This window comes from Miniopterus natalensis, chromosome 7 (assembly GCF_054644295.1).
Source record: "Miniopterus natalensis isolate mMinNat1 chromosome 7, mMinNat1.hap1, whole genome shotgun sequence".
Lineage (NCBI taxonomy): Eukaryota > Metazoa > Chordata > Mammalia > Chiroptera > Miniopteridae > Miniopterus > Miniopterus natalensis.
This window is the reverse complement of record NC_142087.1, coordinates 83,646,634-83,664,156: the sequence shown is the minus strand read 5'-3', so window position 1 is coordinate 83,664,156 and position 17,523 is coordinate 83,646,634. Positions and strand designations below refer to the sequence as shown.

At 58.6% G+C, this 17,523-nt stretch overlaps 2 protein-coding genes across 3 annotated transcripts; one reads left to right on the top strand and one right to left on the bottom strand.

The window, feature by feature from the left end:
- Nucleotides 1-2,700: 2,700 nt before the first annotated feature.
- On the bottom strand, nucleotides 2,701-10,249 carry OPRL1 (opioid related nociceptin receptor 1). Of its 2 annotated transcripts, none has more exons than XM_087819256.1 (3): nucleotides 9,264-10,249; nucleotides 5,307-5,662; nucleotides 2,701-5,235 (listed from the first exon to the last, which is right to left on the bottom strand). In XM_087819256.1, the coding sequence occupies exons 1-3, from the start codon at nucleotides 9,692-9,694 to the stop codon at nucleotides 4,715-4,717; spliced, it is 1,308 nt and encodes a 435-aa protein (XP_087675382.1). In that variant the 5' UTR covers nucleotides 9,695-10,249; the 3' UTR covers nucleotides 2,701-4,714. The 2 variants fall into 2 exon arrangements, with proteins under 2 accessions (XP_087675382.1, XP_087675383.1); XM_087819257.1 differs by having other exon boundaries at nucleotides 5,307-5,658; nucleotides 9,229-9,454.
- Nucleotides 10,250-14,857: 4,608 nt separating this feature from the next.
- LKAAEAR1 (LKAAEAR motif containing 1) lies at nucleotides 14,858-15,818 on the top strand. Its single transcript, XM_087818657.1, has 3 exons — nucleotides 14,858-15,262; nucleotides 15,478-15,600; nucleotides 15,681-15,818. The coding sequence occupies exons 1-3, from the start codon at nucleotides 14,858-14,860 to the stop codon at nucleotides 15,738-15,740; spliced, it is 588 nt and encodes a 195-aa protein (XP_087674783.1). The 3' UTR covers nucleotides 15,741-15,818.
- Nucleotides 15,819-17,523: the final 1,705 nt, after the last annotated feature.

Here is a 17,523-nt window from a genome sequence, read left to right as displayed (position 1 = left end):
CCTTGCCTGTCTGAGCTTTGAAGAGCTCAGGCCCACATCCCCTCCTCTCTCTCAGCCTGAGACAGCTCAAACCCCACCCAAGTCCCACTATCGTCCCGAAGGCACCGTGTTAGTAACCTACTGCTGAGAACTTTCCCAGACCACAGGTAGGTCTCGTCCTGTGCGCTTCACAGATACTGAGCTTTCATCAGCATCCAGGCAGGACGCTCCCCCAGCAGAAAGGTCACGGTTCACTGAAGGCTCAGACAACGATTAGCATTTTCAACACTAAAGCGTTTTTGTAGTTAAGGTGTGTACATTGTTTTTTTAGACAGTGCTATTGCACACTTAATAGACTACGGCATACTGTAAACATAACTTTTATATGCACTAGGAAACCAAAACTTTCGTGCGGCTCGCATTATTGTGAGACTCACTTGACTGCAGTGGCTGCTCTGGCCCACAGTGTCTCTGGAGGGTGCCTGCCACCACAACCGTGGGTCAGGAATCTGAGAGCAGCTTTGGACAGGTTCCAGCTCAGGGTCTCCTGGGCTGAGGCTCCAATCCAGGCTCCCTCACAGGGCTGCGTGGGCATCTCCTGACGGCGATCCCCAGGGCGAGCCATGGAGAGAGCCAGGGTGTGGTCATGTTCTCTTCATTAGCAGCGAGTGCCCACGCTTGGACACTTTTTAAACCACCTCGGACACCCATGCCTCTGCCCCTACCTCATGCACCACAGTCACCCCTCTGATGCAGGGGGGTAAACTACCAACCACATCCTGTGCCTGAGAGCAGTTGTGAGGTGTGAAGGACACTGTAGATGGTAGGCCTAAATGAGGAATGGACAGGCAGAGGCAGAAAGAGCAGGAACATGGGGGAGATGCGCCATGTAAGAGACCCCCACTCGGCCCAGTTTGCCCTCTGGCCCCAGCAGAACATGTCACAGCAGGGCAGGTGCCAACCAAAGCACCTCAGAAGACCCTGGGCCTTTCTTCCCTTGGGTGGCTCCTGACCCCTCCGCAGCCCTGCAAGGAAACCAGCAAATCTTCCACTGGAAACATCATGACGGGGACCAGGCAGATCAGACACAGCCAAGGGCCAACAGAGCCCCAATCCATCGCACTTCCAACAGGAGGGAGACCCCAAGGACTGGGGAGCCATGGGGGAGCCATGGACCAGCACAGATGCATGGGGGGAGGTAAAAGCTCTCTGGGATCCTCCTGCCCAAGGAAGTTCCTGGCCTGGGAGGGGAATGCCCCCTCACCCCAGCCCAGAGATGCTGTTTGTCTCCCACACTCCACAGTGACTTTTTGAGATGGATAAAGGCACAGACAGGGAGTGTCCCCATGCTTGGGGTTCCTGGTCCCAGGGAGAAGCCAACCCTCCCCTTCTGGTCCCCAAATATCACTGCCATTGTTTAGACCCTGGCCCAGAAACACCCAGCCTGCCCCTTGGCAAAGCGTCCTGTGGGCCACATTGGCCCTGATGGGCAAAGCCCAAGGCTGCAGCTGGGCCCACAGCTTCCCTGAGGTCCAACCAGGTGTGGACCCCTTCCCACGGCTGGGCCTTCTTCCCACAGCTTGGGTCTTTCCCGACCCCGCAAGGAAGATTCAGCTGTGCCTTTTGCTCGGGTGAGAAACCGAAGCTCAGAGGAGCCCAAAGACCTGACCAGAGGCTGGGGCTGCGGTGGTGGGGGTGGGGGATGCTGGGGGTTTGGTGGCGGCTGGGACATGGGCTAATGTTGGGGGTAGGTGGGAACAGGGATGAGGGGCTGGAGTGGGGGACAGAGGTTTGAACCACAGTAAGGCAGGGGGCGGGGCGGGAGCTGGGAGTGGGGGCAGAGATGGGGCTCCTCCCTGGAGAGGTGAGGGGGGATGGCTGACTTTCAAGGTCCCCCTGGCTGCTGCCCACCCCTCAACCCTGCCTGGCCCGACACAACCTGACTGCTCCCTGCCCATCAGCATGGTTGGTCACTGCGGAGTCGCCCTGGACACGCAGCCTATGTGGTGGGAAGGTCACATCCCCAGGAGCCCACGCCCGAGCCCCTCCCCGGACCACAGCATCTCCTGAGTGCCCTTCGGGGTGGCTGCCTAACTACCACTGTGTGGCCCATTCCTCTCAGACTTTCCCTTGAGACTAAATTTTGTCTGTTAATCTTAACCCGAGGGTATTTTTCACATTGATTTTTTAGAGAGGGTGGAAGGGAGGAAGGGAGGGGGAGAGAGAGAGATGTGAGAGAGACACGTGGACTGGCTGCCTCCCGGCCAGGGCCAGGGCACAAACCCCAACCCGGGAACATGCCCTTGGCGGGAGTCAGACCCGAGACCCTTCGGTCCACAGGCCAACACTCTAACCATTGAGCCATGCTGGCCAGGGCTTGATAGTAAATTTTTGTTTTAACAGCAAAATGCTCATCATTGAGGCTTGTCTAAAACTGCACCTTGGCCCTGGCCAATTTTTTCCAGTGGTTAGAGCATCGGCCTGTGGACCGGAGGGTCCCAGGTTCAATTCTGGCCAAGGGCAGGTACTTTGGCTGCAGGCTTGATCCCCAGCCCCGGTCTGGATGCGTGAGGGAGGCAACCCATCGATGTGTCTCTCTCACATCCATGTTTCTCTCTCTCTCCCCGCCCCCCACTCTCTCTGAAACAATGGAAAAATAACATGGGGTAAGGATTTTTTTTTAAAAGAAACTGCACCTTGGCCTGTCTGCCTTGACCAAGCACTTCAGCCAAGGTCACCCTTGCCATCCCCTCAGAAAAGCCCCTCTGACAGAGTCATCTGCCCCGAGGGTCAACCTAGGCAGAACTGGGCCCACACAGAAGCCAGGAGGTCACCTTGAATCTCAGGGCCACCAAAGGAGGCTCTTCTGTCTATCTTTCATCAAAACTCACCTCAGAGCTGCTCAAGGAAGGAGAACAGGGCTGGGGCGGGGGTTGCTGGGACTAGGAGTGAAGGAAGCCACATCCACTCCTGCACACGCTGGATCCACAGGGACCTCCCACTGCAGGAGAGAGAGGTGCCGTGGTGGTTGTTTATGGAGAAACTATTTGTGCTGAATGAAAGCTAATAGCCCCCAACACGTGAGCTAGTCCCACCCCTTACCAAAGTTGGAGCTGGTGGGGTTGGGGTGGAACCCTCCACTAAGGACAGAGCCTGGCCAGGTGAGGAGCACAGAGCAGGTGGGAAGACCACACATGCTAATCCCAGAGAAGTTACCCCAGAGAAGTTATCCCAGCAGGAGTCAGAAACCCCTGTTGTGAGGAGTGTGCCCTGATCAGTGGGCAGGGGTTTAATATGAGCCTTCTCTTGAGCCCTAGATACAGGTTCAGGGTGGTTGCATGCAGGGTGATCACACTGTCACATGCATAAATACATGGAGAGACAGGGTGCACAGGCACAAATCCACGAATCTCTCAGTCTTGGCAAGAAAGCGCAGCCATGGTGGCTGGGTCCTCAGAGCTTCCAAGTCAACCCCACAGGGTCAGGGCTCCTGAAGCAGAAGCCAGCCAGAGTCAGCATTTCCTGTTCTTTACAGGTGCTTAAGGTCACCTGGCCCAGGGCTGCAGCTCAGCTCACAGGTGGAAGCAGAATAGTCTTTTCAACCTTGCAGGAGGACTATTTGCAAAGTCACCAAGCTACAGCTTCCATCTGCAGAATGGGTGGGGTGGGGGCACTTCTCCTGTGACCACAGCAGGGAGACGCCCCCACTAGTGTCCCGCAGCCCAGATGGCTCTCACAGCTTCACTCAAGCAGGCCCCGCTGAGCCCCACCTCACACCCCAGCTCCAAAGGTGAGACTGTCCTCTGATTTGGCACCGGAAGCTCAGGCCTCCCCTGTAGACACCTGGAGGCTTGGAAATGAAGCAGAGAGTCAGTCACTGCAGGTGCAGAGCAAAACCCATCCCAACTGCCACCCTCTCAAGACCACCAAGACCTAAAGAGGGCACAGTATCCTGCCAGCAGCACAGTTGCTGACCTCTGATTTCAAGCAAAGGAGAGACTGTGAGGGAGAGAGCCCCAGGCGGGCACAGGGACCCCCAGGCGGGAACCCCTGGCATCAAGCAATCAAGAACAGATGCACAGGGCTGCTTCGCAAATGACGGACAGAGCAGCTTACAGTCATCCTGCCGTCTCCCCGCGCCCACCCCAGCCAGCCCCACACACTTGGCCACGTCTGCAGCACAAGAGTTCACTGCTCTTCTGGAGGGAAAAGGCTCCCTGAGGAGTGGCTGGAAGGAAGCAGAAGTGGGGGGCAATGAGGCGGCACCAGAGTGAGGCTCAGGCAAGTCCATGTCAGCAGCTCCCAGCTAAGGGCAAGTCCCACTGCCCTCATGCAGACAGCACAGCACAGGGACACACGGCTGTACACACTGCTTTACACGGCCAGATGTGTGCCGCCTGGAGCACGCAGGGTGCAGCTGAGCGGCCATGGAGTCCCATGAACCGTGGGTGTGTCTGCAGGAGCTGTGGCCAGGCACACTCAGTGGTGAGCTCATGCACACTCACACCCTGCACCAGGACAGGATTGGTGTGACTCGGGCCACGGGCAGCCCTGAAGCTCTGACCTGTCGCATGACGTCACCAGGCCTCTGGGCCACAGGAAAGCCTCCAGAGGCTGGTGACGCTCAGGGCTCAGGTTGTGCGTCAGCCTAGAGAGCAGTGACCTGGGTGAGCTCCGTGTTGGGCGTCGATGGGCTCTGTGGGCTGACAGGCGCCATGGGCAGGTCCACGCCTAGTCATGCCGGCCGCGGCACTATCTCGGAGGTCCTGCGGGCGAGGGCCACATCCCTGGCCACGCGGCGCAGGCCGGGTGGCGGGCCCTCACGGCGCAGGCCGGGCGCGCAGCAGAACCTGCGGAAGCAGGCCTTGAAGTTCTCGTCCAGGAAGGCGTAGAGCACGGGGTTCAGGCAGCTGTTGACATAGCCGAGGGCCGTGCAGAAACGCAGGACGGCCACCGCCGTCTCGCTGCCCGGCTGGACCCCCAGCCCTTGGACCAGCACAAAGACCTGGACAGGCGTCCAGCAGCCCACGAACACGGCCACCACCACCAGCACCAGCCGCGTGATGCGCCGCAGGTTCCGGTCTTTCTCTCGGGAGCCCGAGAGCAGGCGGACGCCTCGCAGCCGCCGGATCATGAGGCTGTAGCAGACCGAGATGATGAGCACCGGGATGATGAAGGAGAAGAGGAAGACACAGACGGCAAACAGGGGGCCCCAGTAGTCCTGCGGGGTGGGGATCTCCACCAGGCACTCGATCTCTGGGGGGAGAGAAGAAGGGTCAGGTGGAGCAGGGGAGCAGGGCCCCGGGGAAGAGAGGCCCCCAACCGACCTTCATCCTCAACCTGTGCTGAGCCCATGATGGCCACGGGGATGCCGATGACAGAGGCCAGGGCCCAGATGGCCACATTGACAGCCTGGGCCTTGCTGGACGTCCGGACATCGAGCGCGCGGATGGGGTGGCAAATGGCTACATAGCGGTCCACGCTCATGGCGGTCAGCGTGAAGGTGCTGGTGAACATGTTGTAATAGTCGATGGCAATGACTATCTTGCACAGAGCATTCCCAAACGGCCAGAAGCCCAGGAGGACATCTGTGCCCTGGAAGGGCAGTGTCAGCAGCACCAAGGTATCTGCCAGGGCCAGGTTAAAGATGTAAATGTTGGTAGCTGTCTTCATCTTGGTGTGTCTGCAGGGAGTACAGAGAGGAGACAAGGAGAGCTTCATTTGGCCACTGGCTGGACCTGGGAGCAAAGCCACCATGACGGGCACCCACTCTGAGACCCTTGTTCGAGTGCAGGCTCCCGGGTACTGCGCCTGGGGGAAAACATTTTAACAAGATTCAAGTACTTCTGGAACACACAAGAGGGCTCCAAGCCTAGAACAGGTCTGCTTTGGAAAAGTGAGGGGTAGCAGAGTACACCTGACTCTGCATGCAGCAAAGGGTGGGAATCGTGAGAGAAAGAGCCTGGCCTCCTCCCTTGGAGTTTCCCCCCAGGCCCTTCGTGGATGAAAATGCTGTCCCTACAACTGCCAGAGTCCCCCAGGGCTTCAGGTCTGAAAGAGCACATCAGAGGCCTCCCAGGCCACATTGTTGTCCAGCCATGGAGACCAGAAATGGTGACAGTGATGGGAGTGGTGCTAACAAGGTTGGTTGTATCTAAGCACCTGGAATAGGGCTGGGGAAACTGTGGGTGTTCCAGAAATATTTGTTGAATGAAGCAATAGTTGTGATAGTGGTGGTGGAAGTCATGGTGACGGCGGTGGAGGTGGCAATGGTGTTGGCAGAGGCAACACCAGAGATGAGAATGACCGCGTCATGAGGGAATTACCAGGTTTACTTCCGACTCTTAAGGAGGGATTAAGAATCAGCACAGAGCCCTGGCCAGTGTGGCTCCGCGGTTAGAGCGTCAGCCCACAGACTGAAGGGTCCCGGGTTCGGCTCCGGCCAAGGGCACGCACCCTGGTTGCAGGCTCGATCCCCGGCCCTCCTGGGCCCGTGCGGGAGGCAGCCCACGTCTCTCTCGTCCACTCTCTGAAACACAGTGGGAGATACGCACTCGGGCAAGGATTAAGAAAAGCCGCAGGGAGCCTGGCTTATGACCCAGTAACAGGGATAAAGGCAGATTCCTGAGTCAAGCTCTTCACATGGATTTTATCCTATTTAAGTTTGCAAAAATGTTAATTTGATCCCCACTCTATGCAGAAGGACACTCGGGCTCACAGGACCTAAGTGTCTTCTGAAGGCCACCGAGCTGGTAAACAACTGAGAGGGCCAAGGGAACAGGAAGACCAGCCACAGACAGGAGAGAAAATTTGCCAAAGATACAAGACTGTTATCCAGATGCAAAAAGCTAATACTCAGCAATAAGAACACAAACAACTGGTTAAGGAATGGGCCAAGGCCCTCGCAGACCCCTCACCAAAGATGCACAGGTGGCAACTCAGCAAATGCAAAGACGCTCCACATCCCATGTCATCAGGCAAATTAAACGACAATGAGACTCCCCTGCACACCTATCAGAACGGCCACAATCCAGAGCGCTGACAACGCCAAGTGCTGGCGAGGCCGCGGAGCAGCGGGAAGGCTCGGTCACTGCTGGTGGGAACGCAGACGGTGCGGCCACTTTGGAAGACAGCTTGGTGGTTTCTCACAAAAGTAAATACTTGTAGGATCCAGCTGTCATGCTCCCTGGTGTTTACCCCAAGGAGCTGTAGGCTGGTGTCCCCACAGGAACCTGCACATGGATGTTTATTGTCGTTTTATTCAGAATTAGCAACACTTGGAGACAACTAAGACGTCCTTCAGCAGGTGGATGGATAAGTCAACTGCGGTCCATCTGGCCAGTGGGATGTTACTCAGCACTAAGGAGAAATGAACTGCCCTGGCAAGGCAGCTCAGTCGGTTTAAGCGTCATCCCAATACACCAAGGTTACAGGTTCAGTCTTCAGTCAGGGCGCACACAAGAATCAACCAATGAATGCATGAATAGGTGGAGCAACAAATCGATGTTTCTCTCTCTCCCCCTTTCCTCCTTCCTCTCTCTAAAATCAATAAAAATAAATGAGCTAACAAGCCATGAAAAGACATGGAGAAACTTAAATGCATATGACTAAGTGACAGAAGCCCATCTGAAAGGAACACACTGTGTGACTCCAACATGTGACATTCTGAAAAAGGCGACGCTTTGGGGACAGCCGACAGATCCGTGCTGAGGGCTGGGGAGGAGGTTGAACAGGTGGGGCACAGAGGGCTCGGGGCAGTGGGACTGCTCTGAGTGACGCTGTCATGGTGGACATGTCATTACACATTTCACCAGGCCCACAGAATGTGCAACCCTGAGAGTGACCTGGTGGAGTCTGGGTGATTATGATGTGTCAAAATAAGTTCATTAACTGTAAAAATTGTACTCTTTTGCCTGGTGGCTCAGCAGCTGAGCATCGACCTAGGATCCAGGCGATCAGGGTTCGATTCCCGGTCAAGGCACATGCCCGGGTTGCAGGCTCCATCCCCAGTTGGGGGGCATACAGGAGGCAGCCGATCAATGACTCTCTCATCATTGATGTTTCTGTCTCTCCCTCTCCTTCTCCTTTCCTCTCTCTGAAATCAATAAAGATATATATATTTTTTAAAAATTGTAATGTTTTGGTAGGGCATTGGTAATGGAGAATATGGTCCATGCGTGCAGGTAGGAGGCATGCAGGACATCTCTGTGCCTTCCTCTCAATTTTGCTGTGAACCTAAAATTGCTCTAAAAAAGTAGTCTTTTAAAAAGAGACAGGCTTAGAACTGGGGTCAGCACTGGGAAGGGGGCAACTGCTCCTCCCATCCCCTTGTGTGAGCATGCACACCAACATAACACCATGCACACATACATGTGCACACTTGAACATACATGTACATGATTGGTTACATGTGTGCATTGTGTGCATGTTTGACCGTGCATGTGCATGCTTGCACACACTTCTATATACTAGCACATGGATGTGCTCATTTGCATGCATGTGTGCATGGTCGCAACATACAGGTACATGCTTGGATACACATGTGCACACTGGTACATATATTTACACACTTGCATTTGTGCACGAGTGCATGTGAATGTGTTATGTGTGCGCATGCATGTATGCTGTATGGTACACACTCACAGGTACATGCACACACTTGTATATGCACATACTCACATGTTCCTGTCCCGCTACAATGTCCCTCCATGCTAACCCCACACTGTCCCCACCCTGTCCTTGCATGCTGTCCTTCCACATTGTCCCCATACTCTCCCACGCTGTGCCTCCACTGTCCCCACACCCTCCCCCACACTGTCCCTAGGATGTGTGGGGATGTGTGGGGCCCTCGTAGCCTGGCCACCCCTCTGGGCCCCACAGGTTTTGCATTCTGAGCACCCACAGGTGCTGGAGGAGGCCCAACACCAGCAATGAACAGGAGCCTGGGATAGACTGACAAGAGCTGCCTTTGAGGTCACTGTAGGACCTGTGAGACTCTCCTGGCTGGAAGCCTGGCCTGTGGCTCAGACCAGGGAACATCATATGTCAGGAGTCAGGGTGATACTTTGTCTGGGGCAGAACAAGGCTGGTCCCCTCTCCTCCCTCTCTACCTAGTCCAGTGCCCCCACCCTGAGGAGTTGAGCATCCAGGGCCTAAGGACTGACCATAGTCCATGACAGGACAATCAGCCACCTGCCAGGCCCACAGAATAGCCCCTGTCTCAGTTTCCCCTTTGCAGCAGCATGGGATTCGCCAGTCAGGGACTTCAGCAGGGCCCAGCTTACCTGAGGATGACATACATGACGAGGCAGTTCCCCAGCAGCCCCCCGATGCACACAGCCAAGTAGAGCCCCACAATCGTGACCTTGAGCCCAAGGGGCAGGAAGGCCCCATGGCTGACATTGAGTAGCAGGTCAGGGGGCAGCAAACTGTGGTTGGGGCTCACGAGGTTGTCCTGCAGGTCACTGCTGTAGATCACCCAGGGTGGGGTGGGGAAGAGGCACTCCATGCTGCTGGCCTGCGTGTGAAGCGACTTGGCACCTGGGAGGGCACAGGGACACACAGCACCTGACGCCCACCTGGCTGAGGCCTCCAGCACCATGTGCATGGCCCAGCAGGCCCCCATGGGCAGTACAGTCCCAGAGGCACATGCATGCACGAAGGGACACAGGCACACACATGTGCATACACAGGGACGCATAAAGCACAGAGCCATGCTTGCCTACACAGGGACACGCAGGCACACAAGCATGCACTCAAGGGACACAAGCACACAGACAGACATGAAGCACAGCCGGGGACGCGCACAGACCATGAGTGCACACACAAGGGCGCAGGCATTTGGCCAGGAGACTCCCCCACGGGATGTGCGGATGTAGCTGCACACCGGGACGTGTCCACCCACAGGGACTCGGGCACATGCAGCTGCCCATGTGCTTACAAGCACGGGGACACGTGTGCGCGCACACGCACACACATACACACGCACACAGATGCCCAAACCTGCCGTCATGCACACACGGGCACAGAAGGGACCGAGACGTGCCCAGAAATACCTGATACAGGACAGGAGGTGGCCGAGCAGGCTTCCTCCTGCCCCTCCCTGAGACCTGCAGGCTGGCTGCAGGTCGGCCCCACACCCAACGCCCAGCAGCTCAGGCCTGACCTCGGCACCTCCGGGGGGCTGGGGCCGTGGACACCCCAACCCTCGGCCCACGAGCGGAGGAGGCTGGGAGCTCCTGCCCCGTCGGCACCGGGTCCGGACGCGGCTGCAGCAGCGGCAGCCGCTCCTCCTCGGGAAGCGCCGGACCAGACGCAGCGGCTCGGCGCACGGAGCTGGGGGAGGGGAGCAGACTGCGGCTCGGAGGGGGCGGGGCTGCAGGGAAGGGGGCCGCCAGGGGCCGCGGGGCTGCAGGGAAGGGGGCCGCCAGGGGCCGCCAGGGGCCGCGGGGCTGCAGGGAAGGGGGCCGCCAGGGGCCGCCAGGGGCCGCGGGGCTGCAGGGAAGGGGGCCGCCAGGGGCCGCGGGGCTGCAGGGAAGGGGGCCGCCAGGGGCCGCCAGGGGCCGCCAGGGGCCGCGGGGCTGCAGGGAAGGGGGCCGCCAGGGGCCGCCAGGGGCCGCGGGGCTGCAGGGAAGGGGGCCGCCAGGGGCCGCGGGGCTGCAGGGAAGGGGGCCGCCAGGGGCCGCGGGGCTGCAGGGAAGGGGGCCGCCAGGGGCCGCCAGGGGCCGCGGGGCTGCAGGGAAGGGGGCCGCCAGGGGCCGCCAGGGGCCGCGGGGCTGCAGGGAAGGGGGCCGCCAGGGGCCGCGGGGCTGCAGGGAAGGGGGCCGCCAGACCCCGCCTGAGGGGCAGGCACAGGGACTAGGGCGCGCATTTAGAGGTCAGTGACAGAGACAGGCTCAGACCCACAGAGCCCAGACCGAGCAGGCTGGGACACAGACACAGGAACACAGATGCAGACAGGAACTCAGACATGTGGACAGACAAACAGGAGGACACATGGAGACGCAGGGACAGGCACACGGGACAGACACACACACAAGGAAAAATGGAGACACACACAGACATGGGACAGAAACATGGGAAGGTGCACACAAAACACACAGACTGGGACACAGTATGAGGCCATGTCTTACATGCAGAGATGGCCTTGGACAGACTCAGACCAGCCTTGCTTGAGGCTCCCAAGGGAGCTGAGCCACAGCAGGCCAGCAGGTGGGTGGACACTGCAGTGCCTTACCTGGCCAGTCTTGAGTGGATCAGAGTCTTTTTTTTTTTTTTAATATATCTTTATTGATTTCAGAGAGAGGACAGGAGAGGGAGAGAGACAGATAGAAACATCAGTGATGAGAGAGTCATTGATCGAGCCCGCAACCCGGGCATGTGCCCTGACCAGGAATCCAACCCTGATCGCCTGGATCCTAGGTGGACGCTCAACCGCTGAGCCACGCCCAGCGGGGCGAGATCAGAGTCTTGTCAACAAGCAGGATACCTGGACTCTCCTGTTCACCCTGTGTACCTACTGTATGCCCCACATGCCTCCTGGCTCCAAGCCAGTCACAAACATGAGCTCATCCATCCACACCACACCTGGCCATTCCTCTCTGTATCACCTTTGTGCAGCAAAAGCATTAAGACTCAGAAGTGTGAAGCCACCTGTCAAAGTAGCAGAGACAGGGTTTGAACCCAGGTCTATGTGTCACTTTGAGATACACTAAGGAGGTCTGTGCCACAGTTGGGTTCCAGAGTAACATCTGAGCATCATTCCCTCACACCTGGGCCCTCAGCAACTACACAGCTGACAACCCCCATGGAGAAGTTCCTTCCTAATACTGGGGTCACATGCCATGTGTGGGACCCCTCAGCTGAGAAGTCAGCCCCACCCAGTCATGGGGTCGGTCTTCCTGCACAGGCTCTGCCCACACATCCCAGACCTTGTCTGAGCATCCGTCTCCAAGGATAGGGACCTGGTTGCTAGGTGACTGGCACAGCGTCGCTAGGATACCTGGCGAATCAGGAGAGGACAGAGCAGGCAGATGCCCCAGGACTCAGCATCTCAAGCTGTCCCCCAGGACTCATCTCTGCATTTTCTCAGCAGCCGACTCGGAGGCACGTGTGTGGACATGGGGCATGTCCACAGAGACACACAGGTTCACATGCCTGCAAACACAAAAATGCCCAAACAGGCACATGGGAAAACACACAGACAGTCACATGCTCAAGTATGTACAGACACTCACAGGGACACACAAACACATGGGCTGCATACATGCAAACCCACACCAAAGTGCAAGTGAGGCACATGGTTACACATGAGAAAACAGGCAGACAGATAGAGCCAGGCCCTTATGTTACTGGAAAGGGGACCTGGCCCTGAGCAGGTCTGCCTGGGGCCAGCAGGCAGTGTATGGGTTCTTGACCAGGGTCCTTGACTTTGTGCAGGAAAAATTTTACCACACTAGTCCAGGTCACTATGACTAAAGCTGGGGACAGTCGAACAAGAAAGAGCTTATATTTAGGAGAAGCAACAGGAGAGCCCAGGCTGGGCTGCCCTGGCTCTCTGGGAAGTCAGAGAAAAGGGGGCCTTGGAGACAGGTTCAGGGGACTAGCCTGTGATGAGCCGCCGCTACCCATTGCTCCCCTGGTTGCAAGTCTCATGGGGTCCCTGAGAGTTTAGGAGATGCGTGCCTGTGGAAGAAGAGGGAAAAGGCAATGGCAGGGTGGAGGTGCTCCCCAGAGGGAGAGCACGTGTTGGGTCCTTTGTCTTGAGGCATTTATTTCTCTTTCAGACAGGAATCTTAGGAGAGGTCTCAGGGGAGGGTTTTAGCAGGATATTCATCAGTTGTCTAGGTGTGCTCCTCCAAGGCCCTGGTCTCCACTGATTGGTCAGTGTCAGGGCAGGGGGGTCGTCAGTCATTGCAGCTGGTCCTGGTATGCCCACCTGATTTTACTGCTTTTCTGGGTCTGAACTGAAATACAACTGAGGCCTAGATGTTATCTCTAGGGAGGCGACTTGTATCTGCCGTAAACTGTACTGTCAGTTTGTTCAGCTGTCTGTCTCAGTTTCTGTACTCCACTTGTCCTGGCTCACTGGCTTGTCTCACTTAGACACCTGGGGTACACACAAGTGCACCACCCTCTCCAGGTGAAGCTTGATCTCACTGACCTCAGGAAACTGAGAGGGTCACCTCCTGCAACTGCCCCTGGCTAGGCTAGCCAAGGTCTGAGCAGCCAACCCCAGTCCCTCCTGCATCCAGGAAACCTCTGTGCAAAGGCCTGGGGGGGGGGGGGTGGAGGTTGGACAGTCCTTCTGTGGAGCCTGGGGGTGGGGTGCAGGCTCAGGAATCTAGAGGCAGAGACTCATAGTTTACCCTCTCACCAGGAGGCCAGAGCAAGCTTGCAGAAACAATGGGAACAGCCAACATACTCCAGCAGAGAGGCCTGAACTTCAGCTGAGACCCGCTCCAAAGCCTGAACACTCATGGCATCAGGTCCTGAATTCACAAAAGGCACAATCATGGGCCCCAGCACCCACTGCCCTCAGGACACATCCATGAGTGAAGGGGAGCGTGGTGCAGGCACTGTGAAAACCACTGATACTTGAACAAATTATGAATGAAAGCACTAATTTGGGCTCAATGTAAAGGGTGGGATGAGCATATGAATTAATGAATTCCAGAATAAACTGATGAGTGCATGAATAAATTATAGAATAAACTGAGAAGTGAACTGATCATAGAATAATATGAAATTAGCAAACACACAGATTACAGAAATCCAGGACCCAGAGGTTTAGGGTTCAACAAAATCGGGTCTCATCTTGCGGGACCCCTGGGACCCCAACCTTGCCCTGGAAGAAGCGAGTGGTCTTGCGTTTTCCCCATTTCCCCTCTGTGAACACCAGCGGCTGTAGAGGGCGGGCTATGCAAAGGGAAAGGGCCTCATCGGGAAGGTTGCATAGCTGCGCCCCCTGCCCTCAACACTAGCCGCCAAAAACCTTTCCAGAGGGGAAGCTGGGCCCACAGGCCCCAGGACAGTGTGTTTGGGGCTCCCCAGAAAGGAAGGAAAACGCACCGGGGCTGGAAAAGCTGGCAGTTGCCACCTCCACAGTCTACGATCTGCTGGGGAGGCTACGGCGTCTCGTCCCGGATAGCGACGCCGGGGGCGCGCCGAGACCCGGGCTTTGCCCACGCCCCTCGCCAGGGGCAGCCCCGCCCCCGCCGGGTTGGTAAGGGGCGGGGCTCCCGGTTGCCCCGCAACTGAGTCAACAGGCCCCAGAGAGCCGGGGCTTTGTTGGAGGCTCAGACTCCAGAAGGCAAAAAGTATAGGGTGTGGGAAGGGTGTGGGAGGGGCTTGGGAAGGGGTGGCAGGGTGGGACCAGGACGTGGCCCGGGTCTGGGGCCTGGACCCCGAGAAGGGAGGAGCCCCGCAGAGCTGAACCCGGGCCCTCGGGGTGTTTCCCGTTTCCCCGTCATGGGCCCTCCCCCCTCTATCCTCGCCTCCCTCTAGACCCAGCTGGGGACTGACTAGGAGGGTGGGTCTCCCCTGAAGCAAGCCAGCTGTCCATTTGGCTCTGAGCCTCCCCGGGGGGTGCAGATTTAGGGACCTGGAGCACAGCGAGCCTCCTAGAGCGCTTTCACCTGGTCTCCACCCCTGGGTCGGGCCTGAGGTCAATTCAGGGGTCTCAGCATTTTCTCAGAGGGCAGGGAAACAGCCCGTGGGCAGGAGGGGAGTGTCCAGGAGCTCCGAGAGGATCGGAGTGTTCCAGCGGGACTGAGCGGGCGGAGCGGAGGTGCAGAGGCTGGAGGGGCGAGGCCCGACCGCGGGTGGCGGGCGCCGACGGCACCCACAGCGCGACGCCCTGTTCCCTTGGCGAGGGAAGATGCAGCCGCCAGCGGCGCAGGAGGCCGGGCGCCGAGGCCCGCGGGAGCCAGCCGCGCGGGGCGCGCAGCGCGCAGGGTCCTGTGAGACGTACACCGAGGGGGCACCCGCGAGCGAGCCCCCCAAGCCAGGCTGGGCTCTAACGCTGGAGGGGCTGGAGGCGATGAGCCCCAAGCAGGGCCACCGCCACCTGCTCTTCGGCGACTTGCTGGAAGACGTGGGTGCGGCCGCCTCCATCTTCCCACGCGAGTCAACGGAGCTGGGGTACGGTATGCCGGACCCGCGGGCCTGGACGCAGGCCCTCGAGCCGCCGGCGGTGCGCCAAGACCGGCTGCTCGGCGTCCTCAAGGCCGCGGAGGCCCGCGGACGAGTCCGCGCCCTGCGGCTGCGCTACACCTGCCTGCGGGTGAGGCGAGGGCGCGCGAGAAGGTGCGGGGCAGCCGCGCGCGCCCCGGAGGAGAGGGGGAGGGGAGACCGGCCGAGCGGGGCGGGGACTGGCGGGGGCTCCCTGCGAGGGCCGCGCGGAGGGGGCCGGGGAGGACCCGCGGGGCCCTCTGCGGGGAGCGGGGCGGAGCCGACACCCGGGCGCGCTCGGAAACGCCCCGCGCCGCCCCGCCCCAGGCCGAGGAGATCTCGCTCCTAATCCAGCGACAGAAGTCTGCGCGCGCCGCCATCCGGCTGGAGCTGTTCCTGCCGCCGCAGCTGAAGCCCACGCGGATCCCGGACCCCCTGGACCGCCAAGAGGTGCCTGCAAGCCCGGGAAGGGACGGAGAGGGGGCCCGCCCGCCCCCCTGCACACCTGGCCACAGCCCCTCTCCCCGCAGCGGAGACGCGTGGAGACCATCCTGGAGGAAAAAGTGGAAGGCTGGAGCTCCCTGCGCTGAGGGCCACGCCGCGGCCACGCCCCACCCTTCCGCATAAAGTTCTCCTTCTCCAGTCCTGCTGGTCTTTACGCTCCCCCTCCAGGTCCCCCAGGAGGGAAAGGGGGTGTAGATGCTGCCTCTCCCACATCGGGCATCACAGACATGGGGGGGACACAGAATGGGGCACCTCCAACAAAGCCAGAAGGTGCAAGGGGGTGGGTGTCAACAGGGGCACCCTTAACCCCCCAAATCCGAGGCTGCCCCCATTAGGCAGCCTCCTGCCCTGTGTGTCCTTGGGGCCGCCAGAAGGGACAAGAAGAGCCTGGCTCAGCAATAGTCATGGCTGCAGCAGAAGAAAGGGCAGCCTCAGGGAGAAAGTGCACCCCGAGTGGGACACCTGACTGCAGGTCATCCCCTCAGAGGTTCAGGGAGGAAAGTGACATTCTGGGCAGGGGAAGTGACTGCACAGGCCAAACCTGGCATTCGCAGAGTTGGTGGTGCTGGGAGATCCTGCAGAGAACTCAGGGACTGGGGAAGGGGAGACCTCAGCAGGGAGCCCCTGCTGCCCCTCTGGTTTTTCTTTCCATCCTGAATGGCCTCCTCTGCCCTGCTCCATCTCCCTTTCCAGCCCACCACACACACACACACACACACACACACAGGTGGGAGGAAACCACCCCTGTCCCATCGGACAAACCCACATCCTGCAAACCTTGAAGATTCTGAAGAGCCTCCAAATTTCTGGACAGACCTTTAAGAATACTCTTGCTGTTTGCAGAGCCCAGGACTTCCCTCAGCCACTTCTCCCAGCCCCAGCTAGCAGGCTGAAGTGGGGGCAACAGGGACTCAGGCAAGCCCTGCCCCTGCCAGGGGGCTCCTGCTGAGTGGGCTGCAGCAGAGAAGATCCTGGAGGTTGCATTTTTTACCCGCTGAGGTCAAAGCTGGGGTCTGGCAAGGAATCTTGCTCAGTGGCAGTCACTGTCCCTGTCCCAGCTCAGGATGGGGACAGCCGCAGGGGGACCTGGGCTCTCTGTGCCCTCAGCAAGCCCTTCTCCTGTTGCAGTGACCCTTTGCCCTCTCTGGGCTATAGCTGCCTTTGGCCTGGATCACACCCAGAACCGTGTGTGGAACTGGAGTCTGGCAGCTCCAGGAGAGTGGGAAGAGGTGTGTGTGGAGCTGGTGGGAGGAAGGTGTTCAGGAAGGGGGGAGACAGAGAAGGTGGCTTGGGCCAGGAGAAAGATAGACAGGGATGGGGAGGCAATTTCTGTCCAGAAATAGGGGCCCCTCGCACCCTGACAGCCAGCCCTGGCCCTGCAGGGAGCTTGGCCAAGCTCCCAGCAGTCTGCACTCCAACACCTGTCTCTTACGGATGGACTGAGTGCCCAGGATGATTCCATCTGTTTGGTGAAAGCACATTTCATTTCATCAATTCTCTGAGCCTCCATTTCTTCATCTCTAAAATGGAGGTCTCAAGAGTCTCACTTGGCCCCATGCTCTCTCCACACAGTGATTACTCCACAAGGGAGGGGTCACTCTGCATTAGGCAGGCACCTGAGGACAGAAGGACAAGACATACTCACAAAGCCCTGAGAAGGCCAGCAACAAATGGCTGCACACCAGCCGACAAGCTGGCACACAGGGCACCCTTTGATCCCCATGCTAGGAAGGGGACCCTAGGTCTACAGAGGAGGCCAAGGAAAAGTGGGGGGAGGGGGGCTTAGAGGTGGCTGCTGCTATGAGCAAGGGAAGTATGTGGGCCAAGGCTCAACTGGGGGCAGTGAGGGATCAGGTGCGTTCTCAGGGC